General features: G+C 41.9%; 1 protein-coding gene across 5 annotated transcripts in view; it reads right to left on the minus strand.

The window, feature by feature from the left end:
• cep104 (centrosomal protein 104) overlaps positions 1-13,688 on the minus strand; it is a 31,859-nt gene that overhangs the window by 8,891 nt on the left and 9,280 nt on the right. For all 5 annotated transcript variants that reach the window (XR_012770494.1, XM_075476302.1, XM_075476303.1 and 2 more), the window contains exons 8-13: positions 10,531-10,686; positions 10,116-10,343; positions 8,814-9,029; positions 7,865-8,032; positions 6,923-7,096; positions 2,409-2,585 (exon numbers count right to left, since the gene is read on the minus strand). Coding sequence is in view for 4 of the 5 variants with exons in the window: in XM_075476302.1 (XP_075332417.1) it covers positions 2,409-2,585; positions 6,923-7,096; positions 7,865-8,032; positions 8,814-9,029; positions 10,116-10,343; positions 10,531-10,686 (1,119 nt within the window). In the remaining variant the exon portion in view is untranslated. The remainder of the gene's footprint in view (positions 1-2,408; positions 2,586-6,922; positions 7,097-7,864; positions 8,033-8,813; positions 9,030-10,115; positions 10,344-10,530; positions 10,687-13,688) is intronic.

Genomic DNA, 13,688 nt, shown 5'->3' on the forward strand with positions numbered 1-13,688 from the left:
TACTAAAAAATATGCCCTGACTGTTACTGTATGACAGAATCAGACAAGGTCTAATAATTACTACTCATGTGGTTTTGGACATTCATAGGACAAACAAAACAAAACAAATAAATCAAATCAAATAAATACATTTAAATAAATGAGCCTTGAGGACATGTTTCCACCGTCCAGATCGGTCAAGTTGAGGCTGATAAAGGGCTTGTGACATACAGAGTTCGCGAAGTTCAGAAGGAAAATTATCTGTTGTAAACTGGTGGGCAAACTCGTCTCACAGCACAGACCCTTCCTTCAGCATAGTTTTTCGCCTGGTATCTCAATGAAATATGGAGGACAAGCCAATTAATCGATAATACATGAGTTTCAGTGCTGGTATGGTGTCCCTGAACGTTTCTGCTGCATCTCCTTAATGTAAGAGCAAGGAGAAAAGACGAGCAGAGGAAAAAGAGCACAACTCTGCCGTCACGTCTCAATCCAGACCGAAAATGCTTGTGAAACAAACACAAGCACTACAAAGGGGTCCGGCCAAGAGCATGTCCAAACATGTTAAACAAGCCATGCAGTGCTACTTGGTGTGTTTCACTTCAGGAGTTCAGGAGAAACCTAACAATTTTATCTCAGTGATAAAAGTCAAGCAGAGTCTAAAATGGGGGAAGGGAGAGAACCGATTTTAAACTAGACTGGAGACGGGACAGCTTGTCGGCCCGTCACATCAGGTCAACAGTTGCAGGGTTTGCATAAAGGACATTAGGTCACTACTGGGAACCAAAAAAAAGCCAAGGGGGTGTGGGTGGCAGCGGTGACAACATAGACTCAGCTGGCTGGAACTTACTGACCGACTGTTTGGTAAACTAAATGGCCACAGAAGGCCAGGGAGGTACTGGATTTTAGTAAGTCACAGTAATTACGACAAGATGAGGGTTGATCTACTACTGTAGACAACAAAGTATATGCTATATTCTACATGATTTTTTATGAATTTTTATGTTGTAGAGGCGTGAATTTATTGAGCAGCCTTGCTTTGTTGTCTACAGTAGTAGATCAACCCTCATCTTACTTTGAAGCTCCCAGATCAAGGAAGTGACGTCGACGCAGCTTTAGCAGCAGAGAAGCTATCAGGCTTGTGTTGATAATAATAAACTCCTGGACTATGTACAAACTTCCAAATGCATCGTTTTGTGAGTACAGACCATATTTGTACTATTGTAGAAGTTTGGTGTCATGGCATGTGATTTTAGTGTGGTAATTTTGGAGATACTGCCAGGTCCCATTAGCGCTTGTACTAAGCTATTCGGGATAACTCAGTAACTCAGCTAATGTTCAGCCAATATCGAAAAAACTTTGGGTGGGCTACTTGGCTGGATGTCACGGTTCAAATGACCCCAGGTTGAATCTACTCCGAACTATCACTTTAAAGCTGCCGTCGGCAACTTTTTTTTAGTCATATTAGCTTGAACTGTCATGGGATTCTGGAAGTAGAATATTAAATAGGCTGTTTAGAAAAAATCCCGAATTCTGTAGCTCCCTCTAAAGCCTGTAATCGTGCCTGCAAAAATCGAGCGCTCCCGGCTGTTTTTAACCAATCATGTTAGGTTTATTATTTATCTATTATCTGAGCAGAACAGTCACCAACCACGTCTTCCATGCTGAGCGTGAGTCTGCCCCCAGCTTGTGTGCGCGCACACTGGTGTGAACTCACATGCACAACCTCGTCCACAGAGGGGGAGGGACCTGAAAGTTGTATCAGTTCGAATTTTCCTACTTTAGACTAGGTTTTTTGAAAACCTGCCGACTGCAGCTTTAAAACAGTTCAGAAGTACTGAAATCGCAGTTCCTCAGATGGCCACTTGGGGTTGACTGCAAAAGTAAGTCAATCTTTATAGGCCCATAAGTCTCTGTTCAAGTTTACAACAAAGTAAACATAGTACAAAAATGGGAAGCTATAGGAAAGTGGGTGGATTTTTATTCAATTTGTGCTTTTAAAAAATAGGGCTTAACGTAATGCCTAATTGAAGGTGGGACCAGTGATGACAGATGAGCGCTGTGGTCATTACTCAGTTGACACGCATTCTCTGGTGTTCTCTGGTTTACTCCCCAAGTACAATTCACAAACCAAACACAACTTTGGCTGCATCTATCTTTTAAAATTCTGTCCCCCGTCAGTTTTGTGACTGGTGATTATTGTATCTAAAACTAACCCTTTCAAATCTCATACTACTGTTAAGAGTTTGGATTTCTGATGCAAGCATTCGATTTATGAAGAAAACTAAATCAACTTGTGAGGTTTTTTTTTAATTTTTTTTAAAAAAGGTTCACTGAAACCACTGTCACTCTCAGCTTCACTGGAGTATCACAATAAATCGGATCAACTGAAGATTAAACATTACATTGACATGTTTGATGCCATTTACCGTGATGACATTTTCCAAGGTTAAGCCAGAGTTCTCTGTTCCCAGTTCCACCAGTAGCTTCTCGAGCAGCTCAGCCCGACTCTGAGCCAGACGAGCGGGGAAGTTGGATTTGAAGGGCTTCACCAGCTCACCAGGGATTATCTGGAGGGCCCGGACATCCTTCAAAACAGCAATTTCCTACACAGGACGTATAAGGAAGGGACAATGACTATGACATTTTTAGTGTTGAAATCATGTGATGTGTTAGTAGTCTTTACACCTTTAATTTAGGTACAAATGTAGGCTGTAAGGCCCTGACAAATATCTTTGTGTTGCCGCACATAGTAATTTATCATTCAACACAACATCTGCAACGACACAAGTCAGGACAGAGAGAGAATTCAAACAATCTTGGTAATTATGTCTATGATCTACGAGCAAAAGGACATACTCCTTTTCTTATTCAAAACACACACCCATGCATGAGTTCACTGCGACGGATTCCAGAAAGCAAACAGACGTCATCTCACCACGCAACAGCCCAGTAACTCTCTGGTCTCACCCAGTACTGCATGTCTAAGCACCAGTTCAGAGCACAGAAACCACAACCTCATCTCTAATGAACCCGCACTCTTGGCTCAGCTCCAGTTACACTTAACGGAGGGAGTCTGGGAAGTCAGGGTGAGAACAACATGAGGCTTGTTCAGAGGCTGTTGCAGAGCATGACAACACCTCACGACACCTCCTTCTTCACACTGTATCCTGAGCCACAGTACAGCCAAAGGCAGCGGGGCTGGAATCACATTAATCTCACGTTAAGGACCAATTTATGACATCCCAAGTTATATCTTATAAAAATTTATACAATTTTTACTGACCACATATTCTACTGAAGTACAATATAAATATATATATATATATATATATATATATATATGTTAGGGCTGGGCAACAATTAAAATTTTTAATCTAATTAATCACATGATTTCCCTGATTAATCACGATTAATCGCATTTGTACGCAAAATCCAAAAATGAATTCAAAAGTTGTGTATAGCTTTTAGCATTTAGTTTTATTTTAAATGTGCTGCCATATGAATGAAAGTGCCATAACATTTGTTGTGCAAACACACTTTTAACATCAGCATTTTTATGTAGTTTTTATGTAGAAGCCTCGCTCCACTGTCTGTTTCCTTGAATGACTTGCTGCTATCAGTTGTGTGTTTTGCCTTTTAGTGATATTTTAGACTTGAACTACCACGGTGATAAGACAATTCAACTTGGCTGTGTTTACAGATGACTTTGGTTCTGTCGACTCCGCCGTCTGGAAGAACTATAAAATAAAAATGGCCGAGTAAAAGTTCCGTACCCTTCTCCATGTTTGGTTGATGCGCCGACTACTTTCTTTTCCTGTTCCACAGCAGACAGCAACAGACTTTTACAAAATAAAAGCCTGTGAGCAAAAGACTTGTACAATAATAAAATAAATGATAAAACAGGGGTGGTCCGTGGCGTAGTGGGTTGAGCAGGCACCCCATGTACAAGAGGCTATAGTCATCGCTGCAGCCCCGGTTCGAGTTCCGCATCAGACGGCCCAGTGCTGCGTGTCGTTCCCCCTCTCTCTGCTTCCTGTCTTTCTGAACTTTCCTATCCATTAAAGGCACAAAAGCCCCCAAAAAACTTTTTTTTTTTTTTTTTAATATGTATATAACCTTGTCTTGGGACTCTGTAAAAGGTAAATATAGTGAAAAAATTATTCCAAACCTACAATTGAATGGCTATAGTCCAAAGATGATCAAATAGAATTAGAAAAAAGATTGGAGTGCAGTGACCCAAAATTCAACTTTATTTAACAGAGATAGACGTTTTCACGATGCACGCTCAACCCTACGACCACAAACATGACCTCAGCCTGAAATGTTATTTAGATTAGGAATTTTATCTCTCTGCAGAGTTAACCACAGACAGTGTTGCAATGGACCTGTAATTAAATAATTTTACAGTTGGGAGTGGTCTCTGTGGTCAACATTATGGGATGAGTAAAATGATTGGATTCAAACTAATCAGTTCAAGCTCTCAGTCGAGTACTGTCTCTATACCATTGTATATAATATAGGATTGGCCTTGCACTCCTCAATATACTGTAACAAAGGTCCTGTGCTGACACACGTTTGTGTATCTCTACTTTGACACGAGCAAAATAAAGGAATCACATTATATTCTGCCGAACTTAACTTGGAATTAGAGATGTACAACCGTTTTTTGAAACTTTTGTACAACATACCAGCTGCTGAAACTGAGAAAAGTGACAGTTTTTATCTTAATGGCAGCAATATTTTTAAGTTGTGAAGTTACAACCATCTTTTTTTTTTTTTCCAATAGAAGAACCACCCGGGTTCATACACAGAAAAGGAAGAGATAAAATACATGTGGAAACAGTTGTAAATACCAAGCAAACACGTGTAACCTTTTTTTAAAGTTTGCTTTTGGAGGAAAGATGAATTAAGTTTTGTACATATTGTATCAGTCCACCGCAACTGCTAATCACTGGAGATAGATAGAACAGTACTTACAGGAAGAATTCCCTATATAAACTTCGAGTGGTGCAAATTACTGGTTTTAGAAGAAAATCAAGGATGCATAATATAAAGGAAAATAACTATTTTAGTAGAAGTTTGTTTAATGCTTGCTTTTAATAGAAAAGAACTTAACAGCCAGCTCATGTGACATATTTGAGAAGCAAACATTTAATCTTCTATCAATAAATGGGATATACTTGAATAACAGCACATGGATTTTTCAACATCCTTTATTGAACAAAATTCTAATCAAGCGCAATATTCTTCGCTGGAAAAGCAGTTTTACTCTTGGTGTTTTGGATGAATGCCATCCGTCCTCGCCATCGGCCTGTTAAACGGTTTAACCGTGACCTTACTTCTTCTGTATAACTGCTCTGTCCTTTTATAAGCTCGATTGTGATAAAATTTCATAAAAAATTCAAATTCTATGGGTCATATGTTTGAGTGCATCACCTTTATCTGATGGCACCGAGAAAAAAGTCTGCTTATTTTGCTTATTCACACAGCAACTATTTGTCCCGTATTACAGGTAAAAACAAACTACTTTAACGACACATAGACTGCATGTAAATTACTTTTACATACAGTTTTAGTCCTTCTAATCACACTCACTTTATGTCAAGTAAATGCTTTCTAAAGGTAGAATTGACTTTTTAGGTTGCAGTGACATAAGACTATACTGTGATAGGACCAACATACCAAAAATACTTACTTATCAATGTTAATGTGGAAATAATCTGAACCCATTGAAACTGTGAATATTCCTTAGACATTTATTCTGTTGTAAATACCTCCTGCTGCAACCCAACTTGTAACATTAAGCATAAATAATTTTTGCTCGGAGGAAAGAAAACTCAAACTCAAAACTCAAACTCAAAACTCGTGGAAGAATGATCTTTTCGTGGAGGACACCAACTGCATATCATACATTCGAAATCACTTGATAGAGATTAGAGTTACTCTGAGAAATGCTTTAGTTGCAACCGAGATACTTTTATCAGTGATGTTGAGTCTTTGGCCCTTGATGTTTATCACAGTGTTGCCCTTTCCATTAATCTGATGAAATAACCCGAAGGAGCTCTTCCAGAACCATAGGACCATAATGAATTCATCTCGGAGCTCATTTTGATATTTGGGGATTATAAAGGAATTAATTAGGGAGTTATTATCCATTCGGCTGGATCTAAAAGTGCAGGAATGTATTTCAATTGTAACTTGATTTATATTTCAGTATTCTGATGCACAGTATTTTTCCCAATATCTGAGACAATGGCACACAGAAAACTGGGTTTTAGAAATCTTAATGTTTAACCGGTGATTCTGTGATATAATCTATAGTAGACAGCACAAGGCAGAGGGATTAAGAAATCTCAAGGCCACATAAATTTGCTATTCTGTAGCCATAAAGCATCTTTAAAATGCAGTTAGGCACTCAAATCATGATTTACTTTTGTTTGTTTTGAGACTTAATCCAGACAAACATTCATATATTCATCTAATATTTAATCATGACATACAATAAATCATTTGCTGTCCAGAAATCTCTACCACACAGAACAGGCTTGTTATTTATCACCGTGGAAGATAAAAATGTCTAGAATTGTGGTTTGAATGATGCTAAGATCACATTTTATCACCAAATAATAAAGAAAAATAGACTAAACTTAAGGGTTTCACGTGCATTTTTTCTTGCAAGTATTCAACAATACTTTAAATGCTCAGAAACCCTTTTATGTAAATTTTTCATAGAGTGCAACCAAGACACAGCATACTCCGAAACTGCTGGCTGCAGAAAGTGAGATTGTTTTAACAACACCAGAGGTTCTGATTCAAAAAACCTGCAAAACAAATGTTTGAAAGTTGCTCTGGAAAGCAGTTACAGTAAAGTAATCTTTTCTTCTAAAAAAAAGCAAACAAAACTGTTCAGGTGGAACAGAGCTGTCACATGTGACAATACCTGTACGAAAGTGGCGGCTGCGGCCCGAGGACGCCGAGCGGAGTCTCCAGTCCTGGCCAGCAGGTTGGGAAACGTGTGCTCCATGCAGTGAGTCACCTCAGTCCGGCCCAGGCCCAGACGTGGGATCAGCTGGCTCAATATTAGCCGCAGCAGCTTCAGTGAGGCATGGAAAACCTAAGGTAGGGATCATTTGAAGTTAAGCTAATTAAGGGAACTTTAATGATTAACCTGAGCTGGCACGCAGAGTGTGAAATCTAAAATTGTAGTTATCAATTTATTTTTATTCATTGTGAGCTACCAGGCATTCCTGGTGTTGATTAACTGATTTCCTACAGGTCAATTAAATCAACAAAACATTCTCAATATTTGTGTCATTTGGTGTTTACCTGATAGTTTCAGACTGTAAAGAGGTACAACAACTACCTACATTCAGACCCTGGATATCACCAGTTTTATAAGCAGAGACTAAGAATATAGAGTATTTTATAGGGTGCATTTAAAAAAGACTAAACTGAGGCACATTTGTAAGAAAAGCAAATTCAGTTAAGATCTTAATGGAGCATTCTGGGTATCACTTTGGACAGGAAAATAAATGGGCGGAATTATTCCTGTACCACCCTTCTCATTGCCATACAAGCCGTGGGCTACTTTCAGAGAGGGATCACAAGGCCATCCTTGTCAAAACTGTTTGTTTAAAGAAGCCAGCTCTCGGAGAGAGACCTGGGTTTGCATGTGGTACAGGGGAAACATTGTTAAGAGGGTGCTGATGTGTGTGTGTGTGAGTGTGTTTTAACAACATAGATGTTAGTTCTGGTTGAAACAGGAATCCAGCAGACATGACATATAAAACACTTTGACGGGGACAAAGTAAACATGATCGCTATGCCTTAACGGTTCCGTATTTCACATCAAGATAACCTCCTTTTGGAGCAAATGACTCACAGATGTGACTTTATCCAGCAGGGTTTTCTTGACCAGGAAGATTGCAGCTCTTATCATGTTTCTCAGCTCCTCCTTGGGGGTGGTGGAGGATACCTCCAACAGCTTCTTGTGCACAGCCAGCAGAGCGTTCTCTCTGCAGCACCAAGTTTTGGAATATGCTCCAGCCACCTGTAAAAGAATAAAGGGCAAACAGTTAGTTGAGGGGTGGGAAAGATATTGTCAATTGTATACCTAGGTATTTAAGCAGATACTGACAGAGAAATGCCAATGCTGTCCTAATGAGAAAGATCCTTATTACGTCCGCCGATTATAATTCAAGACAAAAATATTCAAAAGGATCCTTTAAAAATTCACCAGCTCGACCCTGAGAAGCCGAACAGTAAAGGAGCACATCCCCTTAATCCAACATGCTTGGTGTGAATGTCAGTCATGAACTTCATGACACTTCTTCACATTTCCTCTGGTGGGGGCATCTCTGTTAACAAAAGTGCTACTGACTTTTTTGATCCATTTTGACCCATCCATCCATCCATTTTCTATACCCACTGAATCCGTTGGTCGGGTAACGGGGGGGCTGGAGCCTATCCCAGCGGTCATCGGGCGAGAGGCAGGGTACACCGTGGACAGGGCGCCAGTCCATCACAGGGTCACACGGAGACAAACAAGACAAACAACCACACTCACTCCTAAGGACAATTTTTTTAGAGACACCAATTAACCTAACATGCACATTTTTGGACAGTGGGAGGAAGCCAGAGTACCCGGAGAGAACACATGCATACACGGGGAGAACATGCAAACTCCACAGAGAAAGGCCCCAGCCGGGAGTTGAACCTGGAACCTTCTTGCTGTAAGGCGACGGTGCTAACCAGCACACCACCGTGCAACCTGCAGGCAAACTGGGTTAAAACAGTTTAGAAGTTCATAATTCAGCCTGAAGGTTTCTTACCAGGCTCTCTCCATAAACCTCGATCGGAAAGCCAGCTTCTCTCTGGGCTTTCTCTGTTAAGGGCTCTGGCTCTCCGCTCATCTCAGGGCTGCGTGGAGTCCTTTGCACATCAGATTCAGGGGAGTGGTCAACTACAGGGATCTGGATGCTCTCCTCCGATCGCTCCTTCTTCTCAAGGGCTGGCAGTGGCCTCTCATCATAAGGCACACAGGAAACCTGTCAACAAAATGCAAGAACATCAGCATTTCAACGGAATTCATATTCAAAATTGAGATAAGCTCTACAGTAGCAGCTTTTGCACTTCTTTTATTACTTGATCACAGAGTTTTACAAGGTCAATCCAAAAAAGTTAGGATGCTGAGGAAATTTAAACAATGCAATGATTTGCAAATCTAATAAACCAATGTTTCATTCACAACTGAACATAAATAAACACATCAAAAGTTGAAAGCGAGATATTACACAATTTTTGTCGCACATCATTGAATTCTGTTTTTATTTACATTTTACACAGCATCTAAAATTGTTTTTTACAAATTGGATTGTAATTTTGGTATCTGTACAGTAGTTCTACACACACAAAAAATAACATTTTCTGGAAATCATTCATTTTGAAAGCTCATAGAAAACTGATCTACACCTTTGAACCTGAGAGGAGTCTTGTCTTCCAAACAAAGTTATCACCTCTGCCCTAGCTTTTTTCCATCAACTCTCAGTAGTATCTGATTACTGAAAAGATCGATCCTTTGTCATTAGGATTACACCGACTGTTTAAACTCTATGCAAACCGAAGATCCAGCCAGCGAGCACTGTCTCCTGCTCCTGTGGACCAACTGGCACCCTGCTGCTTAACACAAGGCTCAAAGCCCTCCCTTGAGGCCAGGTTGGCTGCCGCTGGAGTCAGCCAACTGTTGCACGCTTTTAATTAAATAGTGAAACCCAAACCTGTAGAAGGGCCGGTCTTAGTAGGCCTTGAGCAAAGCATAAAAGCCCCTGCTGGTCAAAATCTCCCTTCGTGCTCTGGGTTCAAGCACTTCAGAGGTTTAGTCAGGAGACATCCTCCAAAGGGGCTTCAGGCCTTCATTATATTTACAGCAATACAGGAAAATATGTGTGTGGAAGAAGCTACAGGTCTACAACTGGATTATTAATGAGAAAATGCTGTGTGTGTCATCATTGACCATCCAGAGAGTGTTCATCAATTAAGTATTAGACAAGTTGTTTTAAGTGTCTACTGGCATTGGACTTTGTAACCTGCTGTTTGACAGTGTGGGAGCACATTTGATGATGAGAGATGCTTACATTAATCTTGGGGACAGTGGCAGGGGTGAAAGGTGTGTCAGGTAGGCTGCTATGTTTGGGCACAACAGTTTGTGCGGCTGACTCCTGATTTTGATTCCAGCTTGTTTTTTTCCCCTTCCTGAATGTTTCTGTGGACACCGGTGGCTTGGTGGGGGCTGAGCAATGACTTGGAGAAGGTAGAAGGGGAGTAGGATGCTGGGCTGGAGATAAACCTGCTGTCCTGGTGATCTGCTCACATGGAGGACAGACAGAACAGAATACAGTTTGGGTAGAGTAAGTTATGTATACGTTACTGTTTTTCTGCTAATAATAATTCCTCATCATGTGTAACAGTGAAACATTAAGCTCAAATAATGTATCTTTCCCATCATACATCCCATCCCCTGACTGACTCATATTATGTAGGATGACTGACCATTGTCATGTCCAGTAGGTTATGGACTTCTAGTTGCTTGTACACACTCTTCCTGTAGTCCTCCATCAGCTCCTTCTTCTTCTTGGCCAAGTCATAGTCCTCCTTTTCAATTGCACATTGCTTCTCCACATCATATCGAGCCAAATGCTCTCCAACCTGGAACAGCCCAGGACAAAGACATGTCAAGATAGCCCTAAAAGCTCACAGTGAGACTGCACTGCAGACTGCCCTCTCTCTCGGTTTCACCTCCAAAAGACTAAAAAGAATCCGGCTAAACCATCAGCTTGTTTCTAACCTGTCTGATCACCTCCTTGCTCTTCATTTTTGCAGCTTTTGCTTTAATTGAACTTATATCCCCATATCACAGCAAATAGAGTATAATGCTGTTACAATTCAAGAGCTATTATAGAAACACGGACCAAAGGCGAAATTAAATGTCTATAGGTATTAACTATATTCTCAGTGTATCAGCTGATATCTTTCCTGAGTAGATCATGTGAAAGCACACTGTTGAAACACTGGTAGTAGGAAAAAACATCTGTTACTTGTAAAAATAACAATTAAAAGCAAGAACTGAAAACAGTGCTAAAGGGAGTGCAGACTAGGCAATACAGCTTCTGGGCAGTTCTGTGGCACAAGATGGCACAGCCCTGATGCTACCACTGCATTTGTGCCACATATTGAGTCACTGAGATTTACAAGATGGAAATTCAACAGCAACTTCCAGTAAGTCAGACATGTAATTTCTGTGTAAGGAAATTCCATTGAGCTGAATTAAGTTTCTAACCAGATGCCAGTTGACACAGTCTCTATTCCAACGCCTTGTGAGTCTTCTCTTTTACACTAAACAATTAGTGCAATTGACATATCAGCTCTTATGTTAAGTTTACATTTACATGTAGTCATTTAGCAGTTTACAAGCAGAATGGGTACAAAAATGCAACGTAAGTGGAAAAAATGTAAAGTAATCTTAAAGTTAATGTTAGTGTTCTTCAAGAGAAAGCAGAGAGGAACGCCCTTGCTTTGATCATTTATATGAAATATTTCAAGCATCTGTCGCAGTTCATTCTTATTTCTGAACCATTTGCACTAAGTTCCTGTGGTAATAAACTAGGCTGTACAAAAAGAATGAAACACAGCAAGCCAACACTTTTCAGTATTTTTTTTGTCATGCATTGCTCGGTATCATGTAATGCTAGTGTCCGACATCATGAAGGTGCGATGACAGGGGATTTTCAAGATGACTGCCTTGCCAACTGCAACGTCCACAATGCTAACATGCCCTGCGAACAAGGTGGTAGTATTTGTGTGTCTGTGTGTTATCTGGTTACAAAAGGGCCTGTGGCTGGGAGTTGGAGAGACACTACCCAAGTACCCTGACTGCAGCTGTTGTGCTTGTTAAGAATTCATGGTCTGCATGGTAACGGTGCACACAAAGAGGGTCAGTAACAGGAATCTGAACAATGTTTAACTGCTACTGTTACAAAAAGTAGTGAAATTGCACAAGATATCTGTGAAAGCCCTCAAGATGACATTTGCAGGAGGAAAACTGCGGCAAAGACATATTCTTCAAAAGTACTAATCAATACAATGCAACTGCTGTGGCTAAATAGTGAGGCCTACCCTTAAAAATCCTGCTTCGACATGGTAAATAGTACCCTAAATAAAGCCTTTTGTCAGGGTGGTGTGAAGGGAAGGACACTGATGCGGACTTCAAAATAGAAAACAAGGTTTATTCACAAAAACAAAGTACAAACAAAAGGCGACAGCTGTCTGGACGTGGCAGGGGGAGGCGGTGGTCTGGTTGGCACCCAGACCTCCATCGACGTGGCAGGAGGCGGTGCCGGAGACCGTCCAGCAAGCGGCCGGACATCCGGCGGGGAGGGAGCCCCCCCTTTAAGGGATGGATCCCAGACATCCCCAATGTCTGGGGGTGGGAGGGAGGGGTTTGAAAGAGTGAGACCATGGGCTGGGGCCCCTTGGGCTCTGCGGCTTTGTCAGGCCCTGTGGCCTCTTTGTCAGGTTCGTGGTCAGGCTCGTGGTCAGGCCCTGTGGCCTCGTGGTCAGGCCCTGTGGCCTCGTGGTCAGGCTCGTGGTCAGGCCCTGTGGCCTCGTGGTCAGGCCCTGTGGCCTCGTGGTCAGGCTCTGGGGCCAGCTCGGACACTGTGGCTGGGGGTGCTGGGTCTCTGGACACTGTGGCTGGGGGTGCTGGGTCTCTGGACACTGTGGCTGGTGGGTCGCTGGAATGAAAAACTGGAGAGGTGAGGGAGGTTGTGAGTCGTGCAGCCATCTGTTCTGGCTCCAAGCCAAAAACGGCCAGTGAGGCAGCGCGCTGCACAGTCCTGGCATGATCCCAAGCGCCCTCCAGGTTATCATGCCACCCCCGGAGCCCCCGCCTCACCGACAGGAACGCCAGTAGCTTACCAGCCATCCAAAGTCTCTCAGATGCGGAGCCCCGCTCAATACTTTTAAATAACTCTTCTGTACGAAGAGTCCCAAAACTGGTTGGAGTCCGCCGCGTCCATTTTCTGGCCGGATCTTTCTGTCAGGGTGGTGTGACGGGAAGGACACCGATGCGGACTTCAAAATAGAAAATGAGGTTTATTCACAAAAACAAAGTACAAACAAAAGGTGCGGCAGAGCCGGATTCAAAAACTTGACTGTGGAAAAAGCAAACAAAAACTCTTGGCATAGCAATAAATAAATACTTATTTTGGGAAGGGACAAGGAACATGGAACAAACAAGGTTTCTTGGCATGGAGAGCAAATAAAGATCCGGCAAACAGAGAGGGGAGACTGGAGACTAAATAGGGAGTGAGAGTGAATGGGGAGTGAGTGCAGCTGAGGGAAAAAACACAGGTGAAGTGAGTGAACTAATAAACAGAGTGCAGGGAAACTGAGGCATGGCTAAAGAAAAACTAAACATGGACTGAAAATCAAAACCTGGACCTAAACTGAATACAAAAACGCAACTAAAACATGAAACTAAAAACGTGAGTCCCATGGCGTGACAGAGCCCACCCCCTCAAGGGGTGGATCCCAGACAACCCTAAAAAGTCCGAGGGTGGGAGGGAGGGGCTCGAATCCGGTCAGGCGGGGGACCAGAACTCCGGTGGCGTGGCAGCGGTGGCCGATCAGGCATGCAGCTGTAGTACCGG

Source organism: Odontesthes bonariensis, chromosome 10 (genome assembly GCF_027942865.1).
Source record: "Odontesthes bonariensis isolate fOdoBon6 chromosome 10, fOdoBon6.hap1, whole genome shotgun sequence".
Classification (NCBI taxonomy): Eukaryota; Metazoa; Chordata; class Actinopteri; order Atheriniformes; family Atherinopsidae; genus Odontesthes; species Odontesthes bonariensis.